The following is an 18,678-nucleotide window of genomic DNA, read 5'->3' as shown; positions in this document are numbered from 1 at the left end:
TAAATGAAATTGTTCTCTTAATTTACCTTTTGTAGAGTTTGTTATTAGTATATAAAAATGCCACTGATTTTTGTGTGTTGATTTTGCACCCTGTAATTTTATTGTATTTATTAGTTCTAATAGTTTTCATGGAGTCTATAGAATTTTCTATGTACATAATTATGTCATCTGCAAAAAGAGATAATTTTATTTATTTATTGTGATTTGGATAGCTTTTATTTAATTTTCTTGCTGATTGCTCTAGCTGGGAGTTCAGTACCATGTTGACTAGCAGGGCCAAGAGTGACCACTCTTGTTTTCTTCCAGATCTTAGGGGAAAAGCTTTAATTTTTCTGCATTTATTGAGATGATCATGTGGTTTTTATTTTATTATGTTGTATCACATTGATTGATTTGTATATGTTGTTGATTGTTGCATATCCATCCTAGCATCCCAGTAATAAATCCCACTTGGACGTGGTGTATGATCCTTTTGATATGCTGTTGAATTTTATTTGCTAGTATTTTATTGAGAATGTTTGCATCTAATTCCATTAGGAATATTGGCCTGTACTATTCATTTCTTGTATTGTCTGTCTAGCTTTGGAATTAGGGTGAAGCTGACCTCATTAATTTGGCAGTTTTCCCTATTCTATTTTGTGGTACAGTTTAAGAAAGGTTAGTATTAGTTCTCTGAATGTTCATGATTATTTCTCATCCATGAACCACCTGGCCCTGGGCTTTTCTTTGTTGGAAAGTTTTTGATTACTGATTCACTCTCCTTGTTTGTTATTGGTTTGTTCAGATTTCTGTTTTTTATTGACAGAGTTTGGGTAGGTTGTATGTTTCTAGAAATGTATCCATTTCCACCTGTTCATCCAGATTATCCAATTTGTTGACATATAATTATTCATAATAGTTCCTTAAAATCTCATAAAATTTTGATGCCTTGTTTCTGCCAAATGGTAAACATGATTTGGGGCTAGGAAGCCTGGAAATGAAATGTCATCACTTTTGTAATGTTTTCTTTTTTATCTCTCCACTCATCAGAATCACAACCACAGCTGCATGTATGATGGATCTTCGAAGATATCCACTGGATGAGCAGAACTGCACCCTGGAGATTGAAAGTTGTGAGTTACTTGGACAGGGGAGTGAAAAGGAGGGATGCTTCCTTGACCCAATGGAATTCAGCTTCTCACTGAGTTAATTAGTACCAGGATTTTTTAGCTGCACTTGTCTGACAAGTTTTCAAAGGGTTTATATTGGTGGCTCAAGGGTCATTTCAATGAAGTTATCATTTTGAACAATTAGGGAAAGTTCACTTATTTTAGATCAACAATTTATAAACTCATACTTTCTCCTTCTCAGAGTGTAGTTTCTCCCAAAGCCTTCCAATATCCAGGCTGGATTAATAAGAAAGGAAAGATATTTTAATATGAAAAGAGTTTGTGAGATTGTTTTGACCTAAACTATTGTAAATTGTCTTTTAGAAAAACATTATGTTAGTGTCTTGTGTGAATAATGTGTCTTTCCTCATGAAAAGAAAAAGATGATAAATTGCACTCATGAGACTTATGCTTTGCACCAAAGACTTAATGATTTTTAAGTCTAGTGACTAATTTTAGTTTGTCCTCTTGGGCTGCTTTTTCACTGATTGTTTTCTTAAGAATTCAAATATTTCAGCTATGAAGATTTAATATGACTATCTTTTTGTGATTATTTCTCAGCCATCAGCCTGTATGTATTTGAGACCATTAATTGTGAACATCAAAGCTAAGCCATTTCTTGGTTTTCAGAGGTGCAAAAAACTCCAGTAGCTAATCAGACCATTATTATAGTACCACTTAATGTAATGTTAGAAATTGACAGATGTTTATTTAGATCATCTAAAATGCTTTCTAGATGTAAACATTAAGAAAGTAAAGGAAAATGGGAAAATTCCAGGTCATTCTATAGTATTGTTGAAGAATGAATGTATTTCCCCAGTGTCTCATCATGAAGCAATTACATTAATATTCTAGTTCCACTGTATACATAGAAATAGATGAAGGTGTTTATGTAGATGTAATTACAAGTTTAAATATAGACATTGACCTACTACCACCAAAACCTAGAATGAACAAGAAAATTCATGAATAATTCTCTAATCAATATTCTAATTTTAAATCTCATTATATAAATAAGTTACTAAGTATTGAAAGGTGTTTATATGTATAAAGTATTGATGGTAACTTTTGGTTCAGATACCAAAAATGACCACATTCAAACCATAGGAATGAACTATGTAAACTCAATCATATACTAATAGCTAATAACATTTTATAAATAAGGCAGAACATTAGTTCAACAAGTAAATCATTACTTTTGGAACTGATATAGAAAGAGAAGGATAACTCATGGGTTGCCCATACATATTAGTTGTTTTTTACCCTTGACCACTCTTCCATTGACTTTCTGATTTTTTACCTTGGCTTCTGCTGGAGAATATTAACATACAGCAACCTCTTGAAATTCCAAGACCTTATGAATTGTGTCATTTGCTTAAAGGAGCAATGAATTTTGACAAATACTTGAAATTGATTGTGTGTTTTAAATTGTAAGTTCTAAAATTATCAACACTTTCTCCCAAAATACATACTTTATTTACAATGGATACCGAGTTTTTCTATTATAGGTTGACATTTTTCTGTAAGTTTGAAGATTTATTTATTCATATTAAAAAATAGATGACTTTAAGCCCATTTAATATAACATATAATGATCAAAACTATAAATGAGGCAGAAATTAAATGTAACTTTTGTGGGGAAGGGATGGGGAAAGCCCAGGCACCTAGATAGCCCAAAGTAATCATCAAATATGATGTCAGGTAATAGGTGGTGACCCAGACATATGACAATCACTGAGGCAGTTGAGCAAGATGCAACTAGTTGTCTGGACATACAGTTTAACACAGTAACTGAGACTCTAAAATAAGCTAATATGTATAAATTTGAAAAGATGGTAATTATCATCAAAGTGATCCAGCTGTTGGTCACAGAACCACAATCCCTAAAGATACTTACCTAAAACAAAGCAAAAACTCTTGACTGTAAGAACTTGGATAATGAGGAGTGTACAGAGGCAGGAACTTAGGAGAAAAATTTGCATAACTAAAGCTGGGTATTTTATAACACCTTTGTGACATAAGTATTTGTAACAACACTTGAAAGACGATATACTTGAGGCTCAGAGAAGTAAAATAACTTACCCAGAGTCACAGGGCAAAAAAAGTAATGGAGTAAAAAGTAATGGAGTAAAAATTCAAGCCCAAGTGTTCTTCTCTTCATCACGGAATCCTGAATCAGGTGAATAAGGGAGCATAGCATCAATAATTAGAAGTGTAGGTTGGTCACGGTGGCTCACGCCTGTAATTCCAGCACTTTAGAAGACCAAGAAAGGTGGATCACCTGAGACCAGGAGTTCGAGACCAGCCTGACAAATATGGTGAAACCCCATCTCTACTAAAAATACAAAAAGTAGCCAGGCGTGGTGGCATGCACCTGTAGTACCAGTTACTCAGGAGGCTGAGACAGGAGAATTGCTTGAACCCGGGAGGCAGAGGTTGCAGTGAGCTGTGATCATGCCACTGCACTCCAGCCTGTGTGACAGAGTGAGACTCCACTTCAAAACAACAACAATGATAATAATAATAATTAGAAGTATAGCATTAACTGGAAACACTCTTGGCTAGGTTAGAAATGCTGAATCAACCAAAGACTGGTCTGTATTTCCTAAACTATCCCTGATAAATTTCAGTTTAGATCCCAGAAGCTGAATTTCACTTTTAGATCAAGGGTCAAACAATTGCAGCTACAGGGAGAAGGTAGCTTATGGATGCAGGAAACCAGGCAGGCCTTGATTCTATTGATGTGACCCTTAAAAAAATAAGAAGCTTCTGATGACAGCATAATTTAACTTCAACATTTTACTTAAAATGAATCCCTATTAACAATAGATAAACCAATGTAGAGTTCCTAAATGTTAAGAATAATAATTTTAAGCAGTGAATTAGCATATGCCAATGTGGAGTTTGAATGAGCTTTGCTTGTTTCTACCTAAGTACAGAATCAATATGTTGCTAAGTTTTAATAAATACTGAATAGATTATTCATCTAGTTTTTTTGTTTGTTTGTTTTTTGAGACGGAGTCTCACTCTGTCGCCCAGGCTGGGATGCGGTGGCCGGATCTCATCTCACTGCAAGCTCCGCCTCCCGGGTTTACGCCATTCTCCTGCCTCAGCCTCCCGAGTAGCTGGGACTACAGGCGCCCGCCACCTCGCCCGGCTAGTTTTTTGCATTTTTTAGTAGAGACGGAGTTTTACCGTGTTAGCCAGGATGGTCTCGATCTCCTGACCTCGTGATCCGCCCGTCTCGGCCTCCCAAAGTGCTGGGATTATAGACTTATATTCATCTAGTTTTTAACTTTTCACAAAAAAAGTGCTATCTTCTAAAACAGCTCTTTCTGACTTGACAGTGTATCAAGACTATACTGAGCCTTAAAGTAATCACAAATGAGAGGCTCTAGTGTCAGTTGGGAAATAAGAATGATCAAGTAGACATCCCACTGATATAAGATTGAACCAATCATGTTTGTGACCAACAAGAGTGGAAACTTTGCCTGCATTACAAAATTCACGAGTTTGCATGTTCTCCCATCACAATCTCAAGGCTGGCAAAATGTTTTCCTTGGTTAGGTCCTTTGAGACAAATTAAAGATGCTTTGCTTAACTTGATGTCATATAATCAAGTATAATTGAAAAAGTCATAAAGACTTGTTAAATTGAAAGTTTGCTTGAACTTGGAGCAGATTAATAGCTCTGTAGCCCTGGGATGCTATAAAATGAGTCAATGACATATAAAAAAATCAATCAAGGAATTTAGTCTAAAGAATATTTGGAATTTGAAATCAATAACAGTATCATGTGAAGGTTTGATAGCCACAAGCTTCATGGAGATATGGAAAGGGCTTGGGATAATAATCATGAAGAAATCAGGTAGTGCAGATTTAAAAAGATCCGGACTCTAATCTCACCCACTCATTTACAGTAGATGTTGTCACCTCACCACACCAAAATTATAATAATAAAAGAAAAAGCCATTTCAGGCCTGAAATCTCTCGTTTTCACTCATCTTCTATAAACTTCCTTATTCTTCACCACTATTCCAAGTTAGTTCTCTGTATTTCACAGGAAGATGTGTTTCTACTTCTTTCTTAGGCTGGCCCTACCCGCTGTGCTTAGAATTCCATCTCTTTCTTCCTCCTCTGGAAATTGATTATGTCTGGTCCACACACACACCTCACCCCTGAGCTCTCAGATCCTCAGTCCTGCCCTGTCTACCTCTTTTCTCACAGCTTGTAAACAAGTTGAAAACTCTTCTCATCTTAAAACACCTGCACTCTATCCCCACATTTCCCTGAAGCTTTTTTCCTAATCTCTTTCTTTTTCTCCAAAGTACTTGAAATGATAATCTATATCTGTTGTCTATTGCCTCAACTTCCTCTCAACCCACTGCAATCTGGCACCTGCCTACCCATCTCCCGCCTCTGCTAAAACTGTTCTCAGAAAGGTCACAAAGGACCTCTTTACATTCAATCTTATGCTGTGGCTCTCAAATTTATATCCCCAACTGAGATCTCTTCTGAGCCCCAGATTGATGTACTAGCACTCTTCTTGGCATGTCTGTTTTGATGTTTCAAAGGCAGCTTGAGTTTAATTTGCTCAAAACTTTATTCTTGATTTTTCCCTTTCAAATGAATTTCTTCCTCTGTCACTTTAATCTCACTATCCGACCATAATCCTGGGACTGTTAACAGTTTCATTTCTCTCAAACTCCGCTGATCCGTTCTATTGCCAAGTACCATCCATTCTACCTGCAAAATATTTATCAGGCCTGTCCATTTCTCCCCTGCCCTATTGCCACCAGTCTTTTCCAAACTATCATTACGTTTTACCTGGACCATTGTAGCTGCCTTTTACAGTCTTCTTGCTTTCACTTTTGACTCCGTCTAACCCAATTTCTGCCCAGCAGCCACAGTGATCTTTGCAAGATGTAAATTGGATCATATTATTTCTCTGCTTTAAAATATTCAGGCTGGTTGCCGTGGCTCATGCCTGTAACCCCAACACTTTGAGACACCAAGGCAGGCAGATCACAAGGTCAGGAGTTCAAGACCAGCCTGGCCAACATGGAGAAACCCCGACTCTACTAATGATACAAAAATTAGCAGGGCATGGCAGCACACACCTATAATCCCAGCTACTCTGGAGGCTGAGGCAGGGGAATTGCTTGAACCTGGGAGGCAGATGCAGCAATGAGCCAAGATGGCGCCATTGCACTCTAGCCTGAGGGACAGCCTGAGACTCCATCTCAGAAAAAAAAAAAACAAAGACTTCCCACTACACTTGTAAAACTGTCCACTCTTCTTAACTTGATCTTCAAGCTCTTGTGTGACTTGACCTTCCTCATTATCTTGAATCCCATCTGTCACCATTTTCCCCTTACTTACTGTATACATTACTCCAGCACCAGAGACTTTGTTTCTGGCAGACCATATTTTCTCTTATCCCATCATAATAGTTTTCTCATTTCTTCCGGCTGAAATGCTTTTCCCAACCATAGTTCTTTCGGCTTCCTCTTCTCATCCTTCAGTCCTCATCTCACATGCCACCTTTGATAGGAGGCTTTCTTAAGACTCCTCCAATCTAAGTTAGGAACCAGTAGTTATTCTCTTTCAAAATTCTTTTTAGTTTCCCATTGCTATTGTCTGAAAGTTTGTATCCCGCCAAAATTCATATGTTGAAACCTAACCCCCAATATAATGATATTAAGAAATGTATCTTTTGGAGGTGATTAGATCACGAGAGCTGAGTCCTCATGAATGGGATAATGGTAGTCCCCACTTATTTACAGTTTTGCTTTTTGCCTGAAAATATTAAGTGGAAAAATTCCAGAAATAAACATTCATCAGTTTTAAATTATACCCTTGATTGTAGCATGATGAAATCTCCCACCATCCTGCTCTGTCCTGGCTGGGACATAAATCATCTCTCTATCCAGTGTATCCACATGTATATGCTATATCTACCGCCTATATCATTGACACCATCTGCTCCTGGCATCCAGCCACTGATGTCATCATGGCTTGATGATTGAGGATCACCCAAAGCAGATGATGCTCCCTTTGATATATTTTCAGAAGATCAATGGTAACCAAAAAGATGTCACAATGCCTATGTCATTCACCTCATTTTACTTCATCATACAGGCACTGTGTCATCTCACATTACAAGAAGAAGGGTGAGGACAGTACAATAGGATATTTTCAGTGAGAGAGATCACATTGATGTAACTTTTATTACATTATATTTCTATAACTGTTCTATTTCATTATTAATTTTTGTTAATCTCATACTGTGCCTAATTTACAAATTAAACTTCATCATAGACATGTACAGATAGAAAAAACATAGTGTATGTAGGGCTTGGTACTATTTGCAATTTCATGTTTCTACTGAGGGTCTTGGAATATATCCCCTGAAGATAAGGAAAAACTACTGCAGTGCTCTTATAAAAGAAGCGCTGATATCTACCTTGCCCCTTTCACCATATGAGGACACAGCTGGAAGGTACTATTTAGGAACCAGAAAGTGGGCCCTCACCAGACACTAAAATCTGCCAGTACGTTGATATTTGACTTCCCAGTCTATAGAACTACGATAAATAAATGGCTGTTGTTCATAAATTACCCAGTTTATGGCATTTTGTCATAGCTATCCAAAGGAACTGAGACATCCATATCATAGTAGTATTTGTTTCCATGCTTGTTGTTTATTTCCCCTGTAGATTACAAACTTCTATGAGGGAAGGGATCATTGTTTTGCTTACCATTCAATCATTAAACCTAGTCTAGTACCTAAAAATAAATATTTGTCTAGTGAATGTGTGCTAAATTTCTTGGCTTCAAACTTTTCAAGTTATTTGGCTTTTAGAAGATAAGTCTAGTTTAATTTTTTCAGATGAGATTTAAGGAGGATTTTTTTACTTGCAATAAAATATTATTTCATTTATATACTTCATACAATCTTTCATTTGTATAATTTTATATTCATGTTTTAAGACCATCTCAGCTGGGCACAATGGCATGGGCCTGTAGTCCCAACTATCTAGGAGGTTGAGCTGGGAGGATCACTTGACTCCAGGAGTTTGAGTCTAGCCTGGGCAATATAGTGAAACTGTATCACTTAATAGAAAAAAAGCAATGGCAACAAAAGCCAAAATTGACAAATGGGATCTCATTAAACTAAAGAGCTTTTGCACAGCAAAAGAAACTACCATCAGAGTGAACAGGCAACCTACAGAATGGGAGAAAATTTTTGCAACCTACTCATCTGACAAAGGGCTAATATCCAGAATCTACAAAGAACTCAAACAAATATACAAGAAAAAAACAACCCCATCAAAAAGTGGGGAAAGGATATGAACAGACATTTCTCAAAAGAAGACATCCACACAGCCAACAGACACGTGAAAAAATGCTCATCATCACTCGCCATCAGAGAAATGCAAATCAAAACCACAATGAGATACCATCTCACACCAGTTAGAATGGCAATCATTAAGAAGTCAGGAAACAACAGGTGTTGGAGAGGATGTGGAGAAATAGGAACACTTTTACACTGTTGGTGGGAGTGTAAACTAGTTCAACCATTATGGAAAACAGTATGGCAATTCCTCAAGGATCTAGAACTAGATGTACCATATGACCCAGCCATCCCACTACTGGGTATATACCCAAAGGATTATAAATTACTCTACTACAAAGACACATGCACACGTATGTTTATTGCGGCACTATTCACAATAGCACAGACTTGTAATCAACCCCAATGTCCATCTGTGACAGACTGGATTAAGAAAATGTGGCATATATACACCATGGAATACTACGCAGCCATCAAAAAGGATGAGTTTGCGTCCTTTGTAGGGACATGGATGCAGCTGGAAACCATCATTCTTAGCAAACTATCACAAGAAGAGAAAACCAAACACCGCATGTTCTCACTCATAGGTGGGAACTGAACAGTGAGATCACTTGGACTGGGGAAGGGGAACATCACACACTGGGGCCTATCATGGGGAGGGGGGAGGAGGGAGGGATTGCATTGGGGAGTTATACATGATATAAATGATGAATTGATGGGTGCTGACGAGTTGATGGGTGCAGCACACCAACATGGCATAAGTATACATATGTAACAAACCTGCACGTTATGCACATGTACCCTAGAACTTAAAGTATAAAAAAAAAAAAAAAGAGTAAGATCTCTTAAAAAAAAAAAAATCTATTTCAAAAATTATAAAAGTGTCAACCAACAGCCAGATAAGGAAAGATCTAACATTTAAATTACTTTAGGAATTTTGAAGGGTGGTAAAGGTAATGAAACGATGATTTTTGTTGTTGTTTCATCATAAGGCATTAACTATGTTCTTCCTACTTACACTACCATGAAGTTTTCAGACAAAGGTAACACTTAGTGACACCTGGTTACTTTTATACTAGTTTCTTGTTTTAAAAAATGATTTGGTAACTTTTAACCTAGGCCTTGTCATATGTATTTAATTTAATGAACTATCCACTTATCTGTTTAACTCTCAGAAGATTGTAATTGTCTTAATTTAAATATCTTGATAGTAACAACATGTGCACAGAATGTAAAGCGATAGTCATATTTAATTATTTCCAAAATAAAACTATTTTCTTGTCTACAAAAATAACATATGGTAAGAAATATCTGTCCACCTGGTGTTATAAAATGGCCTAGCTTAGATATGGAAAATGTTCTGAGAAAATGGGAGGTTTGCAGAAGTGAAATATTAAGTTTTATTTAAGTACAGCACCACATTAACAACTGTAAATAAAATTTTTAAAGTATAGTTTTCAGACATAAGACATGAGTAGTTCTATAAAAGTCTGCCCTTGAATGGTCACATCTGGAGAATTATATCCAGTTCTTAATGCCATTTTAAGGTAATTTCATTCAGAAGGAGGAGAACAAGATATCTGTAAGACAAATACAAACAGGCATAGCAGACATTCGGAATGTTTTAATGTGCTATCATATAGCAGATGAAACTGTGTTCAGAGTTGCCCAGTGTGTTATTCATAGTTCTTCAGAGAAATAGAGCCAGTAGGCTAAACATATCTTATTGGCTGTATTTTATATAAAATAAAATATATAATGTATAACATAAAATATATAATTTTATATAAAATACAGCCAATCAAGCCAATAAGACATGTATAGCATATGCATATATATGGAATATATAGAGTATATAAAGAATATATATTTACATATTTTTAGAAATATATATATTTAGAAATCTATATATATATAGAATAGAAGCCTTTCTATTCTAAATGGCTACCGACACTATTTCCTCTCTCTCTCTCTCGCTCTCTGTCTCTCTCTATATCCTACATATATACATATATATCATCTCTTTCTATAGATAACATATATATGATACATGGCTATCAATACCATTACATATATAATAGTATATATTATATACCAATACATGTATATAGATATATACATAGAGAGAGAGAAAGATAGATAAAGTACAGATAAGATATATATCTATATAGAGAGACAGAGTGAGAAATAAGAAAGAGAGGAAGAGAGATATATTATGAGGAATTGGCTCATGCAGTTATGGAGGCTGACAATCTCAAGATCTACAGAATGAGTCAGCCAACTAGAGTGCCGATGGTGTATTTCCAGCCCCAGTCCAAAGGCTTGAGAACCAGAACTGATAGCATAACTCCAGTCTGAAAACCTATCAGACTCAAGACCCAGGAAGTACTGATGTTTCCATTTGAGTCCAAAAGCAGGAAAAAACTTGATGTACCAGTTTCAGGGTAGCCAGACAGGGGGAATTCTCTCCTACTCAGGGGAGGGTCAGTTTATTTGTTCTACTCAGGCCTTCAACTGGTTGAATGATGCCCACCCACATTGTGGGGGGCAAGCTGCTTTATTCAGTCTACTGATTTAAATGTTAATCTCCTCCAAAAACACCCCCACAGGAATACCCAGAATAATGTTTGACTACTGGACACCTTGTTGTCCAGTCAAGTTGACACATAAAGTTAACCAGCACATCCAGAAATGCTAGATTTGAACCATTTAATTCCATTTAATTCAACTAGCACTTCTTAAGTAGCGACATGTGGCTCTTTGTACTACTAACTGCTGGTGATATAGCAGCATCAAGTAGACAATAGTCAGAAGCTGCAGGAAGGTAGCTTTAGAAATTAAGAGACTCCCTGATGAGCAGCAGGGTTCATTCATGAAGTAGGTCCCTGCTTAAGAAAGAAATTCCCCTACCACAGAGACACTTCAACTAATTAGAAAAGGCCACATACCAGAAATAATACAGAAGACATTCCTCATTGAGAGCCCAGTTTAATTTTACAAACTTCAAGGTCTCTTTTAGCCTCAAAATCTGGACTGCTGGGAGTTCACTAAATTTAGTTACATCACTAATACATTGTTTTCTGTGCCTATCTAAAATATTAATTCTAAAGTGATCATGATTTATAAAGGATATTAGAATATAAGAAAAAAATGAATATATAAATATGTAAATACTCACAAGGAAAATATGAAATATAGGACAATTACAGGCAAAAGCCTTTAAACCATTCTCACTTTATTACTGCCTGCCAAATCATTAGTTCTGATCTGAAATAATGTAAAACCAGCATCTACAACATGCTGCACACTTTCTATTCATGGATGCAAAACACCAAAAATAACAAGTAAATTGAACTTCATGAATGATTCATGACTTCCTTTGCTTTATGTCCCCATTGTCAAGGAAATTAGCAGCATTGGATATCTCCTTAGATAAATCTGATTTTGCCATATTCAGTAGACTACTTAATGAAAATGAATATTTCACATTTATGTTCATAGAAATGTTAATGAATTTTAGTGCCTGTAGCTTTTTTTGATGAGCAGAGGGGTGGGTGTAGAGAGGAAGGGAATATTTTTTCGGAATTAATTTATTCCTTTTTCCAGCCTGCTTCTTTGAAACTGTGAAAAAGCACTCTCTCTGAAAAGTATCTGATCTTCAAAGTTATAAAATAAAAGTCAGTGGGGGAATGGAGTTCCTTCTATGAAAATTAGTTTTTCTATCAACTTGACTATAAAGTTAGCCTTAGAGTTGTTCACTTCTATACTACAGACAGTTTATTTTCCATCCATGGGCAAGCGGCTGTGTAGATTGATGAGGAAATCTCAGATTTACAGATTTAGATTTCTGTATGTTTGTTCTTCCATTGGTATTATGATGGATGACAATTTTGCATCAGATTCCAAAGAGGAAGTGCAAAATAAAGCTCATTTTAAAAAATCTAAAGCTTTTAGGAAATAACCAAACACTTAAAGATACATTTTAAAAAGGAACTTTGATCTTCTAATATGGGACACCCTTGCTGAACTAAGGAACTTTGATTCACTTGAGATCCAAACTTGATAATAACAATATCTAATGTTTATTAATGGCCCAGGCACTTTCTAGATTCCCCACTGATTCCTCTCACAAGAAGAAAATCAAAGGGTCAAGGTAGTAACTACCTTCAAGACAAAAACTCTAGAGGTTTGAATGAGATTTGAACTCAGGCAATCTGACTGGCAAGTCTGCAATTTAGCCCTTATAGTCTCTTGAGAAAACTTACTTCTCAATACTGTCTTCACAAAACCTTTTTTTCTAGCTTCCCTACTGGGTGTGAGTTGGGTGGTTTTAGGTGTACTCTATCTGGACAGGAAGCAAACGCCTGCAAAGAAAGCACATTTTAATTGGTCCTTCTCTGTCACTGAATCTTCCCAATTCAGTTCTTAAGTAGGCTTTATTTTTGACATTCTTGCCACTAAACTGAATATTGATATACTTTTAGAATGACAATTATTTTACCAAATCACTTCTGTAAATGCAATAGATCACACAATGGCCAGAAACCCTTTCTCTTCTAAGTGGCTACCAATACTATTCCCCCAAATCACATCCGTGTGGTGCTGGGCCTGACAACAATGGTACTGTAGTTTCAAAGTCCATTTATTATTCATAATTATAGTGCAACAGGCACTGTATTTAAAGTCAATTTATTATTCATATAGATGCATTAACATCTACAACTTTGGAAATGGACATATTCTTATGAGAGGTCTTGAATTTTCTATGAATCACATCCACATAGGAATCATGAAACATGGATACAATTTAGTTTCCATATAGGTGTCAATTTCCACATTTAAGTTGCATTATTCTCATCTTTAAGATCAAAGATTTTTAAAGGGAGCTGTTAAAAACTATTGATACTATGCCCCACCCCAGACCAATAGCATTTGTGGAACGTGGGTCCTAGCACAAGCATTTTTTAAGCTTCCAAGTTGATTCCAATATGCAGCCACATTTGACAGCCACTGCTCTAAGGCTGCCATGCATTGATTTTTTTCCTCTTCTGGTTTTTCTTTAACATCCTCTTTTAATAGACCCAGTTCTTAAAATAAAAAGCAGAATAGAAACATAGAAATGAAATAAAATACAGCAAAGAACAGAAAATAACATGATTTTCAAAGAAAGAAATCACTGAAATGATCAAAGGAAAGATTGTAAACTATTCTTTCTTTAAAAATGGCAGACAGCTCCATTTTTTCTCTCCAAAGGGCATGCCTTGAAATAGGTGGACCAATGCACCCTGCCTTACATTAGAATTAAGTGCTCCAGTTTGATATTCAAATCTATGTAATAAGAAGTCAAGTTGTTACAGGATGCTAACGTATTTTTAAAACCCATATATAAAAATGTATATTTATATTTATATATATTTAAAAATATGTAAATATATATTTAAAACCATATATGTACACACACCACATATTAATATGAATGTGAACAATAAACATTAATTTGAATAATGATGCTATGGAAAGGGGAGTTATCTATACTTGGGAGACACATGGTCATCAGCCATTTTAGCAACATTCTCTATCATGTCAAAGAAATAAAGCAAGTTAAAATGTGTGCTTGAATGAATATACAACATTTTTTACAAGAATAGCTTCTCAGGCCAGGCGCAGTGACTCATACCTGTAATCCCAGCACTTTGGGAGACTGAGGCGTGTGGATCACCTGAGGTCAGGAGTTCACAATCAGCCTGGCCAACATGGTGAAACCCAATCTCTACTAAAAATACAAAAATTAGCTGGGCATGGTGACATGCACCTGTAATCCCAGACACTCAGGAGACTGAGGCAGTAGAATCACTTGAACCCAGGAAACAGAGGTTGCAGTGAGCCAAGATCGTGCATTGCACTCCAGCCTGGGCAATAAGAGTGAAACTCCATCAAAAAAAAAAAAAAGAAAGAAAGAAAGAAAAAGAAAGAAAGAAAGAAAGAAAGCAAGCAAGCAAGAAAGAAAGAGCTTGTCAAACTGAAATCAAGCACAGTCTAGTTCTTTCAAACATAAAACATTATATAAGAATAATTTCTGTGTGTTAATCTTCATCCCACCACACTGTGCCCTATAGATACTGACTGTACTCATTTGATTGTGTAAAATGGTAGATTTCTCAGAAAACTCCTAGTACGTTATTGCATTGATTCCAAATCAATTGTATTCCCAGGATTTAGATTATGTGGATCTACAATGTAGAGAAAAAAATTTCACTGAATAGAGCCAAGGGCTTGCCTGCTGTCATCTTAGGCACTATCAGAGCAGAATCACATAACCTGTGTGAGATGCTCCTTGCAGTGTTTGTTGAACATTCAGGGTCTTGTTAAAATCAGATTCTGAGTTAGTGAGCCTGAGCTGGGGCTTGAGAGTCTGTATTTCAAACATTTCCCAGATGATGCTAATGCTGTTGGTAGATGGACTCAACTTTAAGTAGTAAAAATCTGGAGTCAGTATAAATAAATAAATACATCAATACATCAATAATTTTAAGAAAAATTTTAAAAAGCCTGTCTCACCTGTCCTCCTCAATCTACTTTCCCAGCCTGTTTGCTTCCTAATATGATTTAAATGATTAGCTAAAAGCCTTTTTTTCACACAGTTTGCTCAGCCCTTGAATCAGAGAGTTTGAGTTTTAAATAAACTGAGGCAGTAAAGTCATTTTCAAATTACCTGAAATACATACATCTGAACAGCAAATTTTGTTAAGTAACATTTCTGGCATTTCTCACATGTGGAGGACTTCCAGAAATATAGTATTTTATTAATACTCCTAATCCCACATTAAAAATAATATTTGGGTGAATATTTTCTATGTAGAAAGGACTTATTTTAACAAAGAAAAAAATTAATCACTATATTTTATTTTATTTGACTCTGTATCCAGAAACTAGTGGTTTTTTAGTGGAAGGAGCACATAGTTTACACCTCCGCTATCTAGAGGTCTGCAATTTAATGAGTCATTCTGGAGAGCACAAGTTTTCCAGACCTTATTTTAACTATTTTTGATGTAAATCTTTCTCAACACAGAATTCTGAAAAGCTTTTATCCTTTTGTGATCATTCAAGATCATAACTGTGAACATTTCTCACGATGTATTAAAGCTCTAGCTTCACATGAATTGAAGGCAGATACTCTGATCTTCCTAGTGACCTGAAAACCTATCATTTTGTAAGTATCTTCCTGGGCAGAGTGATGAACCACCTCTCTATATAATTAATGTGTCAACAGTAGAAAAGTCCATCTTAGTCATTAGGCGTATTTTTACAACTTAGGACATAGGTGTTTTTCTGGCATAATTCTCATTTTAAGTAACCTAGTCTCTTTACCAGGAATCAGTAATTGTTTTAGCATGAATTGTGAGCTTCAGGGTCTCAGCAATGGTCCAGATCCTGAATGTCTACCTCTTCATTACCTTCCTCCATCCTGTCTGCAGTAATGGTAGGTTCTCACAGGGAATGTGCATTCACTCAGTATCCGGTTATTGAGTTATAAGTGTTTTCTGCATGAACTCCCTTAGTCTCATTGTTGTTGCCATTATTTTATATCTTCCTCTTTGAATTTGTACATGTTATATGTAGAGAGAAGGTGTGTTACATAATTGTCCTCTGATTTTAGATTGGAAATATTTGGAAGTGTCCTGCCATTTGCCCCAACAAATGCAATGATCTCCCTGTTGTCTGTCTGAATATTTCCTTCGAACTGTTCATCTAGTTGTGTAATTAAAGGAACAAGCCTGATTCTGCTACATTTTCACAGCTTCCTGACCAGTATGTACAGTTACAATAAAACTAAATTTTCTTCCTAGTTTCATGAAGTTTAAGAAGTATTATTCTGCTAGCTTGATACCAGGTTACAATGTTACTCTTCTTAAAGTTTTATTTTGAAGAGAATTTCATGCACAACAAACATTGAAAATTCTCTTTTGTTCAATATGAGGATGAATAATAATACTACAATGATAACGTGACTAGAACTAGCAAAAACTAAAGCAAAAACATGCTTAGATTCAATCTCAGATACCATGTCCACATGCCACAAAGACCATGAGAAGGGCAATCCAAGAGTAGGTCAAGGTGAGATATATGCTAAGTATATTTGGAGGCATGAATACAGAAGATTTAAGCCTGGCAAAGATGACACTGGACACCAGCTCTGAGACTTACGCATTACTCTGACTGAATTCACATGGGAAACATCTTTTTGTGATAAGTTCTGTTTTAGACATTCAAGGTCTACACTTAGAAGTAAACTGATCTTTCTAAATCAAAGCTCTGAGAAAATGCCATCTACTAAATGGAAGAAAGCTGCAAGTAGAGCCCAGATCAGTGTTTACCATTTTAAATTTACATCATCAGTTAGACATTTAAGTGGCGATATCAAGTGAAAGTCTAAGTCTAGAATTCAAAGGAGAGATTCTATCTGGAAATACAAATTTACAAGTCATGATCTTATAGACATATTTAAACCCATGAATCTGAATGGCATTTCTGAGATAATTAGTATACCTCAAGAAGAGGTCCAAATGCTTAGTCTTGGTCAAATCAGTGCTAGAAGTTGGGGAGATAACAGAAAACACAAGCATGGCAATGATTATGTGCAAGCACATTATAAATAATATACCATTTAATCTCAACCATGACTATCAGTAGGTGCCACCATTCCCATTTTTTCAAGGAGGAAGTGTTGTTATCATTTACCAACGAAGAAGCCGAGACATCATGGGAGGAGCTAACTTGCCCATGTTCATACCTAGTTAGTGACAGAGCCAAATCTGCAAACTAAGAGATGACAGTGAGGTAGGAGGAAACCTAGGAGAGAAGGGTATGCTGGAAATCAAGGTTAAAAAAAAAAAAAAGTTCTAGAAAAAGAAGTGATCACCTAGGACAAATGTCCCTGATAGTGCAAGTTGGATGACAACTGATAACTGACAATTGGATTTAGCAACACGGAGTGCTGGGAGTGAAAGTCTAAATGGAGTGGATGGAAGCTAGACCAGGAGACAAGTACAGTTATGAGGGGAATAAGAAACAGCCAGTTGGAAGTGATGCAGTTATTGGTCATAACAAGGTCTAGAGATGGGAGTGAGTGGTGAGGTAAAATGGAGGAAATGATCATTGCAGAGACAAAGGAATTTAAAGTCTGGTGTATAGAAAAATAATCCACATGTATATTGGATTCCCAAAGAACTAAGACAGGAGTTTGAAGTTGAAATAGAAGCCAAATGTAGAAAAAGGAGATTAATTAACCTTGGATTGGCAGATGACAACAGCAATAAGATGACATAAGATTCAAATTTAGGAAGGAGTGAGGGAGAATAGTCTGTAAGGGACAAAAAGAAACAAAGAGTCACTTGAACCCGGGAGGCAGAGGTTGCTGTGAGCTGAAATCACACCATTGCACTCCAGCCTAGGTGACAGAACAAGACTCCATTCCCCACTCCCCAAAAAAGAAAATGAAACAGAGTCACTAGGTATAACTCCCAGGCTTAATACCAGGGATGTAGGAGAAAGAGCAGCAAGGACTTGAGAGAGCTGTTGGGTAAGCTATGTTTGTAAGAGAGAGCAAGGTTTTGATAAGAGGAGGTGGTGAGGATGAAAGCATTGAAGATAGGGGGATTTTACTTTTCATGGACCATGTGCTTCAGTGGGCATAAAGGGGGGTTTTGGAATCATGGAGGGCTAAGAGCTAAAGACAGAATAAAGAACATATAGATCCGGCCGGATGCAGTGGTTCACACCTATAATTCCAGCACTTTGGGAGGCTGAGGCAGCTGGAACACTTGAGGTCAGGAGTTTGAGACCAACCTGGCAAGCATGGTGAAACCCCATCTCTACTAAAAATACCAAAATCAGCGAGGTTTCATGGCACCCATGTGTAATCCCATCTACTTGGGAGGCTGAGGCAGGAGAATTGCTTGAATCTGGGAAGCAGAGGTTGTAGTGAGCCAAGATCGTGCCACCGCACTCCAACCAGGGCGACAGAGTCAGACTCTGTCTCAAAAAGAAAAAAGTGTATATATATATATCTCCTTATGGGATGTCATTAAAATATCATGTAAAGTGCCCGGTACAGTGCTTACCGCATTTTAACTACTCAATAAATGGGGGTAACAACTGTCATGAAAGTACAGGG

At 36.4% G+C, this 18,678-nt stretch overlaps 1 protein-coding gene across 2 annotated transcripts in view; it reads left to right on the top strand.

Moving 5' to 3' along the window:
* GABRB1 (gamma-aminobutyric acid type A receptor subunit beta1) overlaps positions 1-18,678 on the top strand; it is a 402,336-nt gene that overhangs the window by 293,592 nt on the left and 90,066 nt on the right. For both annotated transcript variants that reach the window (XM_033214760.1, XM_033214759.1), the window contains exon 5: positions 1,030-1,112. In XM_033214760.1, coding sequence (XP_033070651.1) covers positions 1,030-1,112 — 83 coding nt within the window. The remainder of the gene's footprint in view (positions 1-1,029; positions 1,113-18,678) is intronic.

This window comes from Trachypithecus francoisi, unplaced genomic scaffold (assembly GCF_009764315.1).
Source record: "Trachypithecus francoisi isolate TF-2019V2 unplaced genomic scaffold, Tfra_2.0 Lachesis_group1, whole genome shotgun sequence".
Classification (NCBI taxonomy): Eukaryota; Metazoa; Chordata; class Mammalia; order Primates; family Cercopithecidae; genus Trachypithecus; species Trachypithecus francoisi.
Note: the sequence above shows the minus strand (reverse complement) of the source record. Positions and strands in the feature narration are given on the sequence as shown.